We start from the raw sequence: 13,703 nt of genomic DNA, 5'->3' as shown, positions 1-13,703 counted from the left end.
CATTAACCGTGAGCCTGACCTGTAGCAGACATGTCTCATCACAGTTCTGGGAGGAAGGTGTTACTCTCGCTGTTACATCTCTTCCTTACAGATGTTACACTTGGCAGTGAAGTAACAGTGTGACCTACCAGAGGAAAACGTAACCAATGCCTGTGTCCTTCTCAGTGTAACCCTCACATCTGCTTTGTCACACCATCAACTAGTGTAACGAGTCCTGGTCACGCGTTACTGCTACCATACACACCTATGGTAGTGACATGGTAGAGAAAGAAATACCAGACCCCCCCCCACCCATGTCCTGTATATGGTAACCATTGTAACCATGTAACGCGTTACAGATGAGACGTATGGTTGAGGTGGTAACGCGATATTAATGTTATTGTCACTTCTCTCCCTGACCAGAGTAACCACGTGCATCGCACCTCGTACAGAATCAAGGCCTTCAGCCACGTGTTCACAGTGGACCTACAGCTCAACACGTAAGTATAAGTATTCTAAGTTGCCTGCTTGAGAGGCAGTGAGTAACTTTAGAAGTGGTTTGTAACTTAAGTAACAGTGCGTATCTCAATTAATGGTTGTGGTAACTTAAATAGTAGTGTAAGTATCAGTGATCAACTTAAGTAATAGTAGTGATAACTTAAGTGTTAATGTGTAATAGTTGTAGGGACTTAAGTAGTAGTGACTTTAGTAGCGGTCATTTAAGTAGTATGATCTAGGTGATACTAAGTAGCTTAAATAGTAATGATTGATATAGGTTGTTATCACTTAAATACTAGGAACGTAATTAGTGACAAGTAACTTAAGTAGAGTGACCAGTAGTAACAGAACGATACGCCCCTTGCGCGTGATAGCCTGACCTTAGACTTAGACACTTAAAGGTCAGGTCAGAGGTCAGATAATCACCGCAAGGGTCGTACCGTCGTGCTCAACTGGGTGATATAGAAATTGGGTTGTTATGCTAATGGTAGGGAATACTTACTTGTTATTGAAGATAACAATATAAGTTTTATTTGTTCATTTCTTTTGTGACGTTATTTTATTGTCTTCGTAGACGACTCTAAAGTCAGTAAAGGAAAGTTTGGAGAACGTATTATCCATAGATTATTTTTGACATGAAGTTATTATGGCTTAGAATTTAATGTAATTTGAGAAATTATGATACATCAAATTTGCTATTGAGTATAATTTTGATTCCAGAGAGTGGAAGAATAATTGAACTAAATAGTTTGATTTTTATTAGTTAAAATTAGATGTTTATATCACCCCGTGAGTCCGATGGCCTGACCTCTGACCTGACCTGTGGTCTGAACTACTGTGCAGTAGTTTGTAGCAGTTGCTACATAGAGGTTAATGACTACTTGGCGGTCACTGTGTACTTGACCTGTACATCCCACACCTCACACAGGTCACCAGCCACAGGCAAGGCCCCCACTTCCCTCATTGTAATTTACGGGAAAAAAAAATCGCATTTTCCTTTATTTCCCCGGATTTTCCTCTTATTTTTGTTTTGTTTAGCTCGTGCCTACAGTGACTCCAAGAACGAGCCAAGACTTATTTTAAGTAAATATTTCTCATTTGCCACAAACTTAAAGTTGGTGGTAAGTCATGAGGAATATAGTGGAATTATCTTTACTTTTCTTCTGTCTTACTAAAGCAGGCGACAGTGTTTCTCCCTTCCCTTCCTTCCCCTCCCTCCGTCTCGAGGATCGGTAGGGATATTATAGGTCGTCCTCCAGGGGTGGGGATCTTCACTCAACAAGACGAGGTCCACCTCGAGTGGAGGGTGACATTCCCGACCGTTACGGGCAGCTCAGGTGTTATTAATCATAGTCTCCGCTGACACTTGACAGCACGAGACACAGATCTGAGTGTGTTGTGGGGGCACTTACCTGAGTGTGTGAGGTCATGTGGCCCAGGTCAGGACTGGGTCGTATGCTACTCACTGTTGTTAGTGTTTAGGTCATGATATGATGCTGGCAGTAATTCATTGTTTTTTCAAAATGTTTATAGCACGTAGATGACTGTTTTTATGATAGTGTTTAATGTTGAATTGATTATTATTATTATTACCACCACCAACACTATCATTCCACCTCCACAACACCACAACCCAACCCTTCCCCCACCGTCAAAACCCTATATCTTCCCCCCACTCCCCCCTCTCTCTCTCTCTCTCTCTCTCTCTCTCTCTCTCTCTCTCTCTCTCTCTCTCTCTCTCTCTCTCTCTCTCTCTCATGTTCATCTGCACGACCTGCCTTCCGGTCTTTGACCCCATTCATTCATCGTGCTGAACCTGATTGTGATTCTGGCCAGGGTCTTGCCTGGCTTGTGGCGCTCAGGGCAATGCCGACTTGTGGTGGTGATGGTGGTGGTGGTGGTGGTGGTGGAGGTGGTGGTGGTGGTGATGGTGGTGGTGGAGGTGGTGGTGGTGGTCCACATTAGACCTAACTGTGTGGTGGTGGTGTTGGGAGCGGAGACTAATACTGTTCGTTCTCTTCTCTCTCTCTCTCTCCCCATGCAGGCAGCTTCTCTCCCCGAACCTGATGGCACACCACAGAAGCCGGGACCGGACCAGCCAAGTCGACCACCAGGTGAGGAATCCAAGTTCTGTAAGATCACGAAGCCAAACACCAAACAGAATTCAAGTGAACATGAAAAGCGACAGACCGCTGGCCTCTTTTCACCCACAGACCAATGTTGGTCCTCTCACAACAGACCATTTGGTTGCATAGTATAGTAAAGGGAGTTTCGTGGATACCAAGATGGAGTTTGGGGTGAGGGAAATGGAAGTCTAGCGTAACAAGACGAGATGGGTGATTGAAAAGTGTCAGACCATCAAATGGGTTTGTGAGAAGACCAAGATGGTCTTTCTAGGTGTAATGGTATGGGGGGGGGGGGATGTGAGTACATAAAAGGGGTTTGATGTGTAGCTGTTAGCTGTAATGGATAATGTGAATAGGAGTAAAAGTCACCGTATGTGAGCTTATTGATAACATCATAGAGAATTTATAGCATTCAGGTTTTATGAGTCATGCTCAAATGCTGCGTCCCTTTTGAGGCTCTTGTCTCGTCCATTTTGAGAATTCGTCAGTCATTCCTCAAATTAGATTTATATATAACAAAGTCACATCGTAACCAACCCACATATATACGAAGGCGTACTGATTCCGACATAATATGTTTTTCTTGGTGTGAGACAGACCCAGAGCTGATAGATTTGGTTGTTTGTGTCCAATGACCGATTTTGATATTGTGTGACTTTAGTATGTGATTGATGCGAGAATTTTCACTCTCTAGAAAAACAGGAAACGTTTTCCTGAACTGGAGATAGTTTGTGTTCGAGTCTTGCTCAGTGAGGAGTGAGGAGGAGGAGTGAGGAGGAGGAGGAGGAGGAGGAGGGGGGGTATGTATGAGGTAGGCAAGACGGGTGTGTGCGTCGGCCTCCGTGCACCAGGGCCCGCTGTACGTACGTACCTAGGCAGTCGGGGAACCAGCATATAAATCTAGTCCTGGTAATCACCCAGAAGTAATCACCCGGAAGCAGTTCATCTTCGCGGGGGTCGACGGTGGTAATGGGAGAGAGAGAGAGAGAGAGAGAGAGAGAGAGAGAGAGAGAGAGAGTAGGTTTCCTCTCTCTCTCTCTCCCTCTCTCCTCATTCGCCAGCAGCACGAACGCGGTTTCAATTTAAAGAACGATTATATACCATGATGCTTCTTCTTGCTCCCTGAGTGAAGCATCAGGAATGTGAAGCTCGTTTTGATATCCGTAAAAATTTTCCTTTTTTTATATAAAAAAAAATGTTAGTTAAGTCTTTATTGATTGCGTTAGGTCTCTTCGTTCGTTGTACAATAAATTTTCTTCGTATCTTTCGTTGTGGGGCATTTCCTTGTACAGTTCAACCCAGACTAAATCTGGTTTGGCAAGTTTACGAGTGTAAATCCATTTGGTAATTGTGTGAACTTAATCCAGGCAGACGGTGTTGCCCGTAAGGAGACCCAGGTAATTGCTTCTCATGTGAAGCAGTCATGGACCCTGCCCTCAACTGTTGTGGTAGAATGGGACACTTATATTTGAGTGGGGGGTGAGACCGGAGTTCTCTCTCTCTCTCTCTCTCTCTCTCTCTCTCTCTCTCTCTCTCTCTCTCTCTCTCTCTCTCTCTCTCTCTCTCTCTCTCATTCCTAGTGGTCATCTTGAGAATATTTACTGTAACCCAGATGAAATTTTCCCGCCTCCCTCCGTGAGATGGTCGGTTTTCCCCCATTTCAATTTCAGAGCCAACTGTTCCATTTGCCAGGGAAAAAATTGCTGGGCTAATGTTTTCCCTGTGACTTTGGCTCGAGATAACTTAAAGGACAAAGGAAGAAAGTGAAAAACGTTATCGCGTATTATGAAACTGCTAAGGAAGGAGTCAGACTTTTACGTTCATATTTTTAGTGTGTGTGTGTGTGTGTGTGTGTGTGTGTGTGTGTGTGTGTGTGTAATTGTATGATTACTGTTTGTAATTACTATTTGTGTGTTACAAGGAGAGAGTTTTGCACTTGTGTTGCCGCCCTCCCTCTCTTTATATATATTTATATATATAAACATACCATGTCTTTACTCTTATGTATGCAAGAACACACACACATACCCCAGTCTGAGCCAGATGTGTGTATGTGTATAATTACCAATTCGTACTACACTCGTGTTTCCACGTCTCCTCAACTTTCTCCACAATCATACAACTTCTGAAACTTCCCAATGTTCTCCACATTGTGTCTCATCACGTAAGTTATTCCATTCATGTATCACTGCTCTACTGTAAAAGTACCTCTTCACATTCTTTTCTCACATATTGCTTGCTTGATATCATGTTATGACCTCTGATTGGTGTGTCTCTTCATTTTCGATGACCTTCACTTCGTCATCAGTCTGGTTTAAAGCCTAAGAAGTTGTGATCAGTTCACTCCTTACTCTTCTCTCCTCCATATGACGCATAATGCTTGTAATCTTTCCCTGTAACTCGATTCTCTTCAATATTTTTTTTTCTTTGTTACCTTCCTCTAGACCTTTGTTGCCTTCCTCTAGACCTTCTCTCTCAGTATATATTGTTACATATGACCTGATCGTTAAAGGTCAGCTCAAAGGCCAGGGTATCGTACCCAAGGGTCGTTCCGTCTTACCTGGAAGGGGTGTGATGGTCGAGGTTGGTGTCTGGCGGTTCGTTTCACGTTCCTCACTCGTTTCATGGTCCTCCAGATACCACTGTGTGATGGAATGCATGACACCCTAACAACACAGGCTGTTGGTGTGTACTGGCAATCCTTGGTGTTGTTTTTTATCATTTTTCTACGCCGACTGATCTTTCCCGCCATAACCAAGTACCTTCACCAAGCAGTGCAGGAGAAAATGTTGCTTGGTGACTATCGCTCCTGGTTTTAGAATGGAGTAATACAGGAGGGCAAGATTCCTCCCCCCCCCCCCCCCGCACTAGCTAGTCCTAGATATAGATCAGTAAGGTATATACACCATCCCAGACTTCCTATCATCACCACAGACTATCCCAGGGAGTCGTCCCTCTTCTTACATTGTAACAAAGACGTTTCCTTCACAGTCGTTGCCATGAACGATTGATATAGTTTTTGAGGAATTTATGAAAAAGAAAAAAGAACTGTTTCCACATATGAGCATATCATTTAGGAGAAGATTTGTATGTTTTCTTTTATTTTGTGTTATTATGAGCAGCTGTAGCGATCCGTGACGCTGGTTCACGAGGTATTCGTAGAAGGTTGTGTCCCCGTCCATGCTGTAACCCGTCCCTCACAGCTGACTATCTGTCCGTATCCTGTGACTCCATCCCGGGCTTCTATCCTTCTCTCTCTCTCTCTCTCTCTCTCTCTCTCTCTCTCTCTCTCTCTCTCTCTCTCTCTCTCTCTCTCTCTCTCTCTCTCTCTCATCCTCCACCCCGCCGGCGTCTCATGGCCTCATGTGAGCAATATGAGCTCCAGTGTTGCTACATATTACTCCTGAACCTTCCATCTCTTCCCCCCCCCCCCCACCCCCACACTAGCTCTCTTATTACATTGTGAGTAAAGGAGCAGTAGAGCTTTTTTATTTTTTTTGAGTCAAGCCCACAGTTCCTGGAACCTGGATGATGGTGGTCGCCTGTTCCAGTCTGTGGCCTGGTGGTGGTGAGGGGTTGATGGGGTGGTGGTGGTGATGATGGTGAGGCGTTGATGGAGTGGTGGTGGTGGTGGTGGTGGTGAGGCGTTGATGGAGTGGTGGTGGTGGTGGTGGTGAGGCGTTGATGGAGTGGTGGTGGTGGTGGTGGTGAGGCGTTGATGGAGTGGTGGTGGTGGTGGTGGTGATGGTGAGGCGTTGATGGAGTGGTGGTGGTGGTGGTGGTGGTGAGGCGTTGATGGAGTGGTGGTGGTGGTGGTGGTGATGGTGAGGCGTTGATGGAGTGGTAATGATGATGGTGAGGAAGTGTTGGTCAACTGTTGGTGAGGCTGAGCAGAGTGATGGTGAGGAGGTGGAGTGGTGAGTGGGTCACCATGATGTATACCCTCCCACCATGATGGAGTGGCCTACCATACAGTATACCCTCCCGCCCTGCCATGGTTATACCCTCTCCACCATAAGGTATACCCAACCATGAACTAGAGCCTCCCTACAGTGGAATATACCCTCTCCACCGTGGAATATATCCTCCTTACCAGGAAGTATACTCTCCCTACAATTAGATATATCCAGAATTGTGGCCGTTCCATCTCAGAATGCGCTCCGTCGCTGTGAAGTATATTTACCATGAAATTTGTCCTCGACACCATGAAATAGATCCCATCCACCATGAAATATGTTAGAAATATGATGAGATGGTGAAAACTCTCCCTCCCCCAACCCACCAGCCTCTCCCCGAGAGAGAGAGAGAGAGAGAGAGAGAGAGAGAGAGAGAGAGAGAGAGAGAGAGAGAGAGCAAAACCTGAGCTTCAAAGGTATATCCAGAAGAGAGTCGTCTTCACATCTCTTTGAGGAAGAAGATGGAAGAGGACGAGGAGGAAGAAGAAGGAGGAGGAGGAGGAGGAAGAATAAGGAGGAGGTGGAGGGTGTAAGGAGAGGAGGGGGAAGAGACGCAGTAATTGAGGAGGACGAGGGAGAAGTGAGTGATTAGACAAATGAATAGATGAAAATGTAAGAGACATCATGGGTGAAGATGACTAGAGATGGTGAAAGACTGAACAAAAGAAGTATTGTTGAAAGAAGGAAGATTATGATGCGAGGAATATTTAGAGTAAGACTAAGTCATGGGTTGTGGGACGATATTGATGTTGGTAAATATTGTAAATGAGAGAGAATATGGGTGGTGAGAGAGGCACAGAAAATTACTGATAATCGTTTTACACATTACATGCTTACACATATAGATGTACTCTTCACATTGACAGATATACATTTACTTACTCTTATATCCATAAACATGTATATTTACTCTTACATTTACGCACACCTGACACTGACACACTTAGAGACACTGAAAATCATACGTGTATACATACAACTCCTTCATGTATCCACATTCACATCACAGTGACATGTATATATACATACACCCACCACCCCACCCCACTCCCTTGGGAACAGCTTAGCTTTAACAAGGCTTGGTTAGGCTAAGCAAGGTAATGTGATGCCATGCTATGCTACAGCTAGGCTAGGTTAGGTAAGGCTAAGCTTAAGCTTGTCACAGTAATTGATGACCCGGCTATAATTTTTTTTTTTTTTTTGACCTCCTTACGTCATCAGCGTAGGTCAGGGTTTAAGAAGCTTATCTTTGTGTCTTTCAGTCTGATGTGTGTGTTTGTTGCCGTGATGCATGTTTACATATTGGTCGTCATGATGGAGACCTTAGCTCATTTTTCTTTACCATTTCTTTGAGAGAGGACGCCCGGGGAGAAAGAATACTTCCCACGTATTCCCTGCGTGTCGTAGAAGGCGACTAAAAGGGGAGGGAGTGGGGGCTGGAAATCCCTCCCCTCTCGTTTTTTTTTTTTTTTTTTTTTATTTTCCAAAAGACGGAACAGAGAAGGGGGCCAGGTGAGGATATTCCCTCTAAGGCCCAGTCCTCTGTTCTTAACGCTACCTCGCTAACGCGGGAAATGGCGAATAGTATAATATATATATATATATATATATATATATATATATATATATATATATATATATATATATACATATACATATGCATATACGACGTTTTTATATCTTTCATAATACCAAAACTGTCGTGTGATTGGGGTAAACATTTTGCTACTGCATTGGCATGGGATGTATGTAGATATTTCCTGGACGCCATAAGGATAATATAGAGATACTTCTGGATATTATTAGATACAAACCGGGGATGGAACAATTCTTAGAGAAGGTGATGGCGGGGAGAAAATAGATATTTGTACTCAGAATGTCGGAAGTTCTCAGTAATTATTTCCCGATTCGGATATTATGAGAGGTAGATCAAGTTGCGTATCAAGTGGTGGAAGCGTAAGAACGTTCAGGTGTCTGTGTGGTCTTGTGTACCAGGGACGCCCTGGTGTTTATCCTGCGCTCACCAGATGGCTCTGGGATCAGGGTTGGTACAGGAACGAACCAGGTGACGTTCCACCTCGTTCACTAACCACCCCAAACCCCCGCCATCCCATGCTTAGTGGAGGAGTAACCTCGCCCACCCGGCCTGAGCAGTTGTTTTTAATGGTCTCTCTCTCTCTCTCTCTCTCTCTCTCTCTCTCTCTCTCTCTCTCTCTCTCTCTCTCTCTCTCTCTCTCTCTCTCTCTCTCTCTCTCTCTCTCTCTCTCGTTTTGAAAGTCCTCATTATCATACCACTCATTATTTGCCTTGGTAAACCTTGAGTGTGGCTCTCAAGTATGACATGAGAGGGTCAGGCTTCCCCCTCACCACCACCGCCACCACCTCCTTCTCCTCCTCCTCCTCCTCAACATTCCACGCCTCCCTCGCGGGCTGGAAGACTCCAGGATATATTTGCGTGCCGATGGCCAACAGTTTGTTCACGGGGCACGCGGGCCCCCTTTTTAATTCTCCCCCTGGGTCGGGGAGACAGAGGGGAGCAGAAGACGATCGTCGGGGAGGCTGGGACCGAAAGAGGAAGGAGTGAAGGGGGAATGAGTTGATAATAAAAGGGAAGAGAAAAGGGATGGATGGAAAGGAGAAACAGGGAAGGACTGGAAGAGTATGATAGTACAGGAGGAGAGAACGGAGCTAAAGAGAAGTTACGACCCTTGAACACGACGGTACGACCCTTGAACACGACGGTTGAGCACGACCATACGACCCTAGGGTATCCCAGCGTGGTTTGTTTGACTTGACATTTAGGGTCAGGTCCGAGGCAAGGCCGACACATGATGCAAGCAAGGGTCGTACCATTGTGTTCAAGGGTCGTACCATTGTGCTCAAGGGTCGTACTGGCTCTCTAAGCATAAGTTTCCTCTGTTCATTTCTATCCACCAGCATGAATGAGGTGTTTAAATTTTTAACATTAATTTGGATTACTTTAGAGTAGAAATTGCGACGGGATTTTACATTTCCCGACTGATTTTACGTTAAATGGAACGAAGAGGTGAAGCGCGCGCGCGCGCGCACACACACACACACACACACACACACACACACACACACACACACGAAAAGAGCTACTTTCCCGTATTGCACATATACGTAATCACACTGTCACACAATCTTATCTGTGTCTTTACATCTGTTTATCTGTCTCATGTTTTGTATTTCTGAGGATCGTCCCGACTCTCTCTCTCTCTCTCTCTCTCTCTCTCTCTCTCTCTCACTACTTTTGTGGTCCCCCCACTGTCTTTGTGTTCCCCCCCATCCTACTGTCTCTGTGGTCCCCTCCTCACTGCCTATGTGGGCTGGGTTACATTTGGCCAGCGTCCAGGACTGTTCTACCACCCCCCCCTTACCCCCCCACCCCCCCTTACCCCCCCCACCCCCTCCCACCCACTCTGGGCCTTCTGTGGGGGGAAGGGGGGAAAGTCTCCCCCCCTCCCCCCCCACACAGCTGCTGCCAACTTTCCCTGCCTCTAATATCTCCATTGCCTAGTCGTTTTACACTTACCAGCCACAGCGTCTCTCCCGCCTTGTTCTTATGTTCTCGGTACTCGCCTAATACACCTCCAGTTTCCTTTTATTTCCTCCTCTGCGTAACATATTTTCCCCACCTGATATGGCTTGCCAATTTTGTGTAAATGTTTCATCGTTATTTTTTCCTCCTTCGTGTTTCCTCCGCAGTTCTTTTGGTTTTCTACATTCCGTTTTCTGCGAAGTTTCCTCCAAGTAATCCAGAATATTTTTGATATAACTCTTGCTCTTATGTTTTGTCCGTAATGTCTTAAAGATGTTTCTGTTTTCCCCTCATTATCCAGTCCTGTCTCTCTATCTTCTTAGTTGTTCCGATATGTATATATTAATTTGTATCTAATTATTTACCTATCTATCTAATATATATATATATATATATATATATATATATATATATATATATATATATATATATATATATATATATATATATTCCCTGGGGATAGGGGAGAAAGAATACTTCCCACGTATTCCCTGCGTGTCGTAGAAGGCGACTAAAAGGGAAGGGAGCGGGGGGCTGGAAATCCTCCCCCCTCTCTTTTTTTTTTTTTTATTCTTTTTCCAAAGGAAGGAACGGAGAAGGGGGCTGGATGAGGATGTTTCCTCAGAGGCCCAGTCCTCTGTTCTTAACGCTACCTCGCTGATGCGGGAAATTGCGAATAGTATGAAAGAAAGAAAGATATATATATATATATATATATATATATATATATATATATATATATATATATATATATAGAGAGAGAGAGAGAGAGAGAGAGAGAGAGAGAGAGAGAGAGAGAGAGAGAGAGAATGTATGGGGGGAGGGTTATACGATCCATGAGACTGACGGTACTACTACTACTAAGAAAAGTAGTTTGATGTAATCAGTACCGTTACCACAACGCGTGTTCCTGTTCGAGTATCGTCCTTTCTGTTGGCGTTGCATCTGTTTTCCTCGTTGCCTCCTGTTGTTCCTGTTCGTCGTACCGACCTTGCTTGCTGTGTACACCTGCTTCTGTTACGTGCCTCTGTTGCCTCCGTTACTGGTGTCGTCTTTTCAACGGCTTCCTCTCTCCTCGTGTCGTATCTGGTCGTGCCGTTGTGAGTGGTCGGGGTAATGGTGATGGTTCTGCCGCTAATGGTGCTATCATCACCATTGTTATTAGGCCATTACGGCGCCCCCACCCCAACCTCCCCTCCTGCTACTGTTGCCGGAGCCGTTCTCTTACTGTTGCCGCTAGTAAAGTCTTCTGTCTCAGTCTCTGGTACTGTTTGTGGTCGCTGTTGATAACAGGACCTGGTAACCAACGGTACACGACACTGTTTGTGGTGATGCTGCAAACAGACAGTACGAACTGTTGCCCAGATCAGTGTCACATTCCAGCCAGTCGACAAGGGATGGTGAGTTTGCTTCATGTTTTAACACACAGACACACACACACACACACACACACACACACACACACACACACACACACACACACACACACACACACACACACACGTACACACAAGCGGGTGAGTTAGCGTCGTAATTCGGGCAACAAGACAGCTTAAAACTTGTTGACTTTATCTCCTCAGAATGATCACAGCCGCTGCCACGCTTAGCTCAAGACTTGGTGCCACTTAAGCTGATAATATCCCGCTCTGGTGTACGCGCTAAGCTTACGCTCAAGCGTTCGCGTAAGCCAAAGTTGGAACACGCCGGCTTAAGCGGAATAAGCTTGGCCGAGCCGCTACTCTCAGAGAGATTAAGAAAGAGGTTAATGTTATTCTAATGAAGGTCGTCGCCAGGCTCACTTGTCAGGTAGAAATCTCGCGTTAAATTTGGTTCAGGTCTGCGTGAGTTACGTAAACACGGCCGGATGGGCGTATACATGTTAGATACGTAAATACGCCCGGATGGGCGTATACATGTATGTATGTATGTATGAAGGGATGAATGTGGGAAAGGTTCAGAACACTGGCATTCCGTGTGTGTGTGTGTGTGTGTGTGTGTGTGTGTGTGTGTTTGTAATCATAGCATCAAGAAGACTTTTAAATCTTTTGTAAGTTGCTGGCACGCACAGTCTCCTTGCTCAGGCCAGCCATACACTACAGCAGCATGTCTCTCTATCCTTCTTTATCTTTACTGTTGCTCGGCTTCTGATCACAGCCTCTGGTAACTTTGCTACTGCATCTGGTAGAGAAATGCTCACAGTCGACCTGATTCAGTTCATATAAGAAATTAGATAATATCAGGTCACAACCCTCCTCTTCTCTTCTCTAAGATTGACAGCTATGTAACCTTCACATCTTCAATGTAGCTCAACTTCCTTGATTTAGGTACCATATTGCTTGCTCTCGGCTCCTGACCTTTTGAATCATATCTTCGTACTCTTGTAGCTACGTTGGCCACACCTGAGAGACATGATCCAGCTTTGGTCTGTAGTGTGAGTTTGTCTACCCATCATTTTCTTAGCCATACACTTGACTGCGATTTTAATATTCGCCAGCAGACAGTTCACCATCACACATGGCTCCGGGCACGGATTAGGCAGTGTCGAACCCACTACATCTCTCTGACACGTCGAATCCTGTAGCTTATTTCCACTAAGTAGTTTTCACAATGGGACCCTTTTTTTTTTTTCCCCCGCCGTCCCAACCCCATTACCTGGGCACTTACTTCGATTGAATGTCATCAGACGTTTGTCAGGCCATCTTTGGAGTTTGTCCAGGTTCCCTTGTAAGCTGATGCAGTCGTTTTTCCTCCTCTTCGTTGCCTCGGGAATCATCCGCAAACAGGTTTGAGTACGAGGCTAGTCCTCCAGGCGAGTCATGTCCATCACCCAACACAGCAGTACTGCCAAGACAGAAGCTTGAGGAGGCCGACGTGGCTCGGACAAATCATGACCTAACCAGAGGCCATCACGGGTCACAGGTGGAAGGAATGAGTGAAGGGAAGAGGATAATTGAAATTAACCAGGGCTCCACGGGTCTTTGTGGACTTCACTCTGAAAGGTAGAAATGTTGCAGGAAGATGAGAGACGTGAGGAGTGAGAGAGAATTCCAAAGTATAGCCGATCAAGAGGAGGTATCAGAACGGTCAATACTCGAGTGGTCTGTCTCCACATAGAAACTGTGGGAAGCAGCACCCAGCCGGATGCCTCGCGTTTAAGGCCTTGTGGGCGGGGACGAATAAAGACAGGTCACGAGAACAGTGGCCAAAATGATATACCTTCCAGAGAGAGCGAGAGAGCAGGAACAGCTCGCTATACAGAAAGGGATGGGTGAAGAGAGATGACGCCAGGAGAATGAATGAGACGAAAGGTTTTTTTAATTATTTTCTGGTCCATACAAAGGTCTCTGAGGATGAGACACACCTACATGGATGAACAGTTCCCCACACTAGGACGTGTGAAGCTCCTACAGATATGAAACAACTGCTTATAAGAAAGATAACCACGTCAGCTATACAACACTTCCAGCTTTTTGTAAGCCTACTTTGCCATGTTGATTATGTACGGTTTATATAATAGGGTGGAGGAAATGGTTATACCCGACGTATTTATGTTATCTTAGGTTTGAATTGGGTTGTTTTGAA

At 45.2% G+C, this 13,703-nt stretch overlaps 1 protein-coding gene across 15 annotated transcripts in view; it reads left to right on the top strand.

The window, feature by feature from the left end:
* Positions 1 to 13,703, top strand: part of mmd (disintegrin and metalloproteinase domain-containing protein mind-meld) — a 378,549-nt gene that overhangs the window by 67,152 nt on the left and 297,694 nt on the right. For all 15 annotated transcript variants that reach the window (XM_071659048.1, XM_071659111.1, XM_071659065.1 and 12 more), the window contains exons 4-5: positions 403 to 479; positions 2,522 to 2,591. In XM_071659048.1, the coding sequence (XP_071515149.1) occupies positions 403 to 479; positions 2,522 to 2,591 (147 nt within the window). The remainder of the gene's footprint in view (positions 1 to 402; positions 480 to 2,521; positions 2,592 to 13,703) is intronic.

This window comes from Panulirus ornatus, chromosome 5 (assembly GCF_036320965.1).
Source record: "Panulirus ornatus isolate Po-2019 chromosome 5, ASM3632096v1, whole genome shotgun sequence".
NCBI classification, from domain to species: Eukaryota; Metazoa; Arthropoda; class Malacostraca; order Decapoda; family Palinuridae; genus Panulirus; species Panulirus ornatus.
This window is presented reverse-complemented; position numbering and strand designations above follow the sequence as displayed.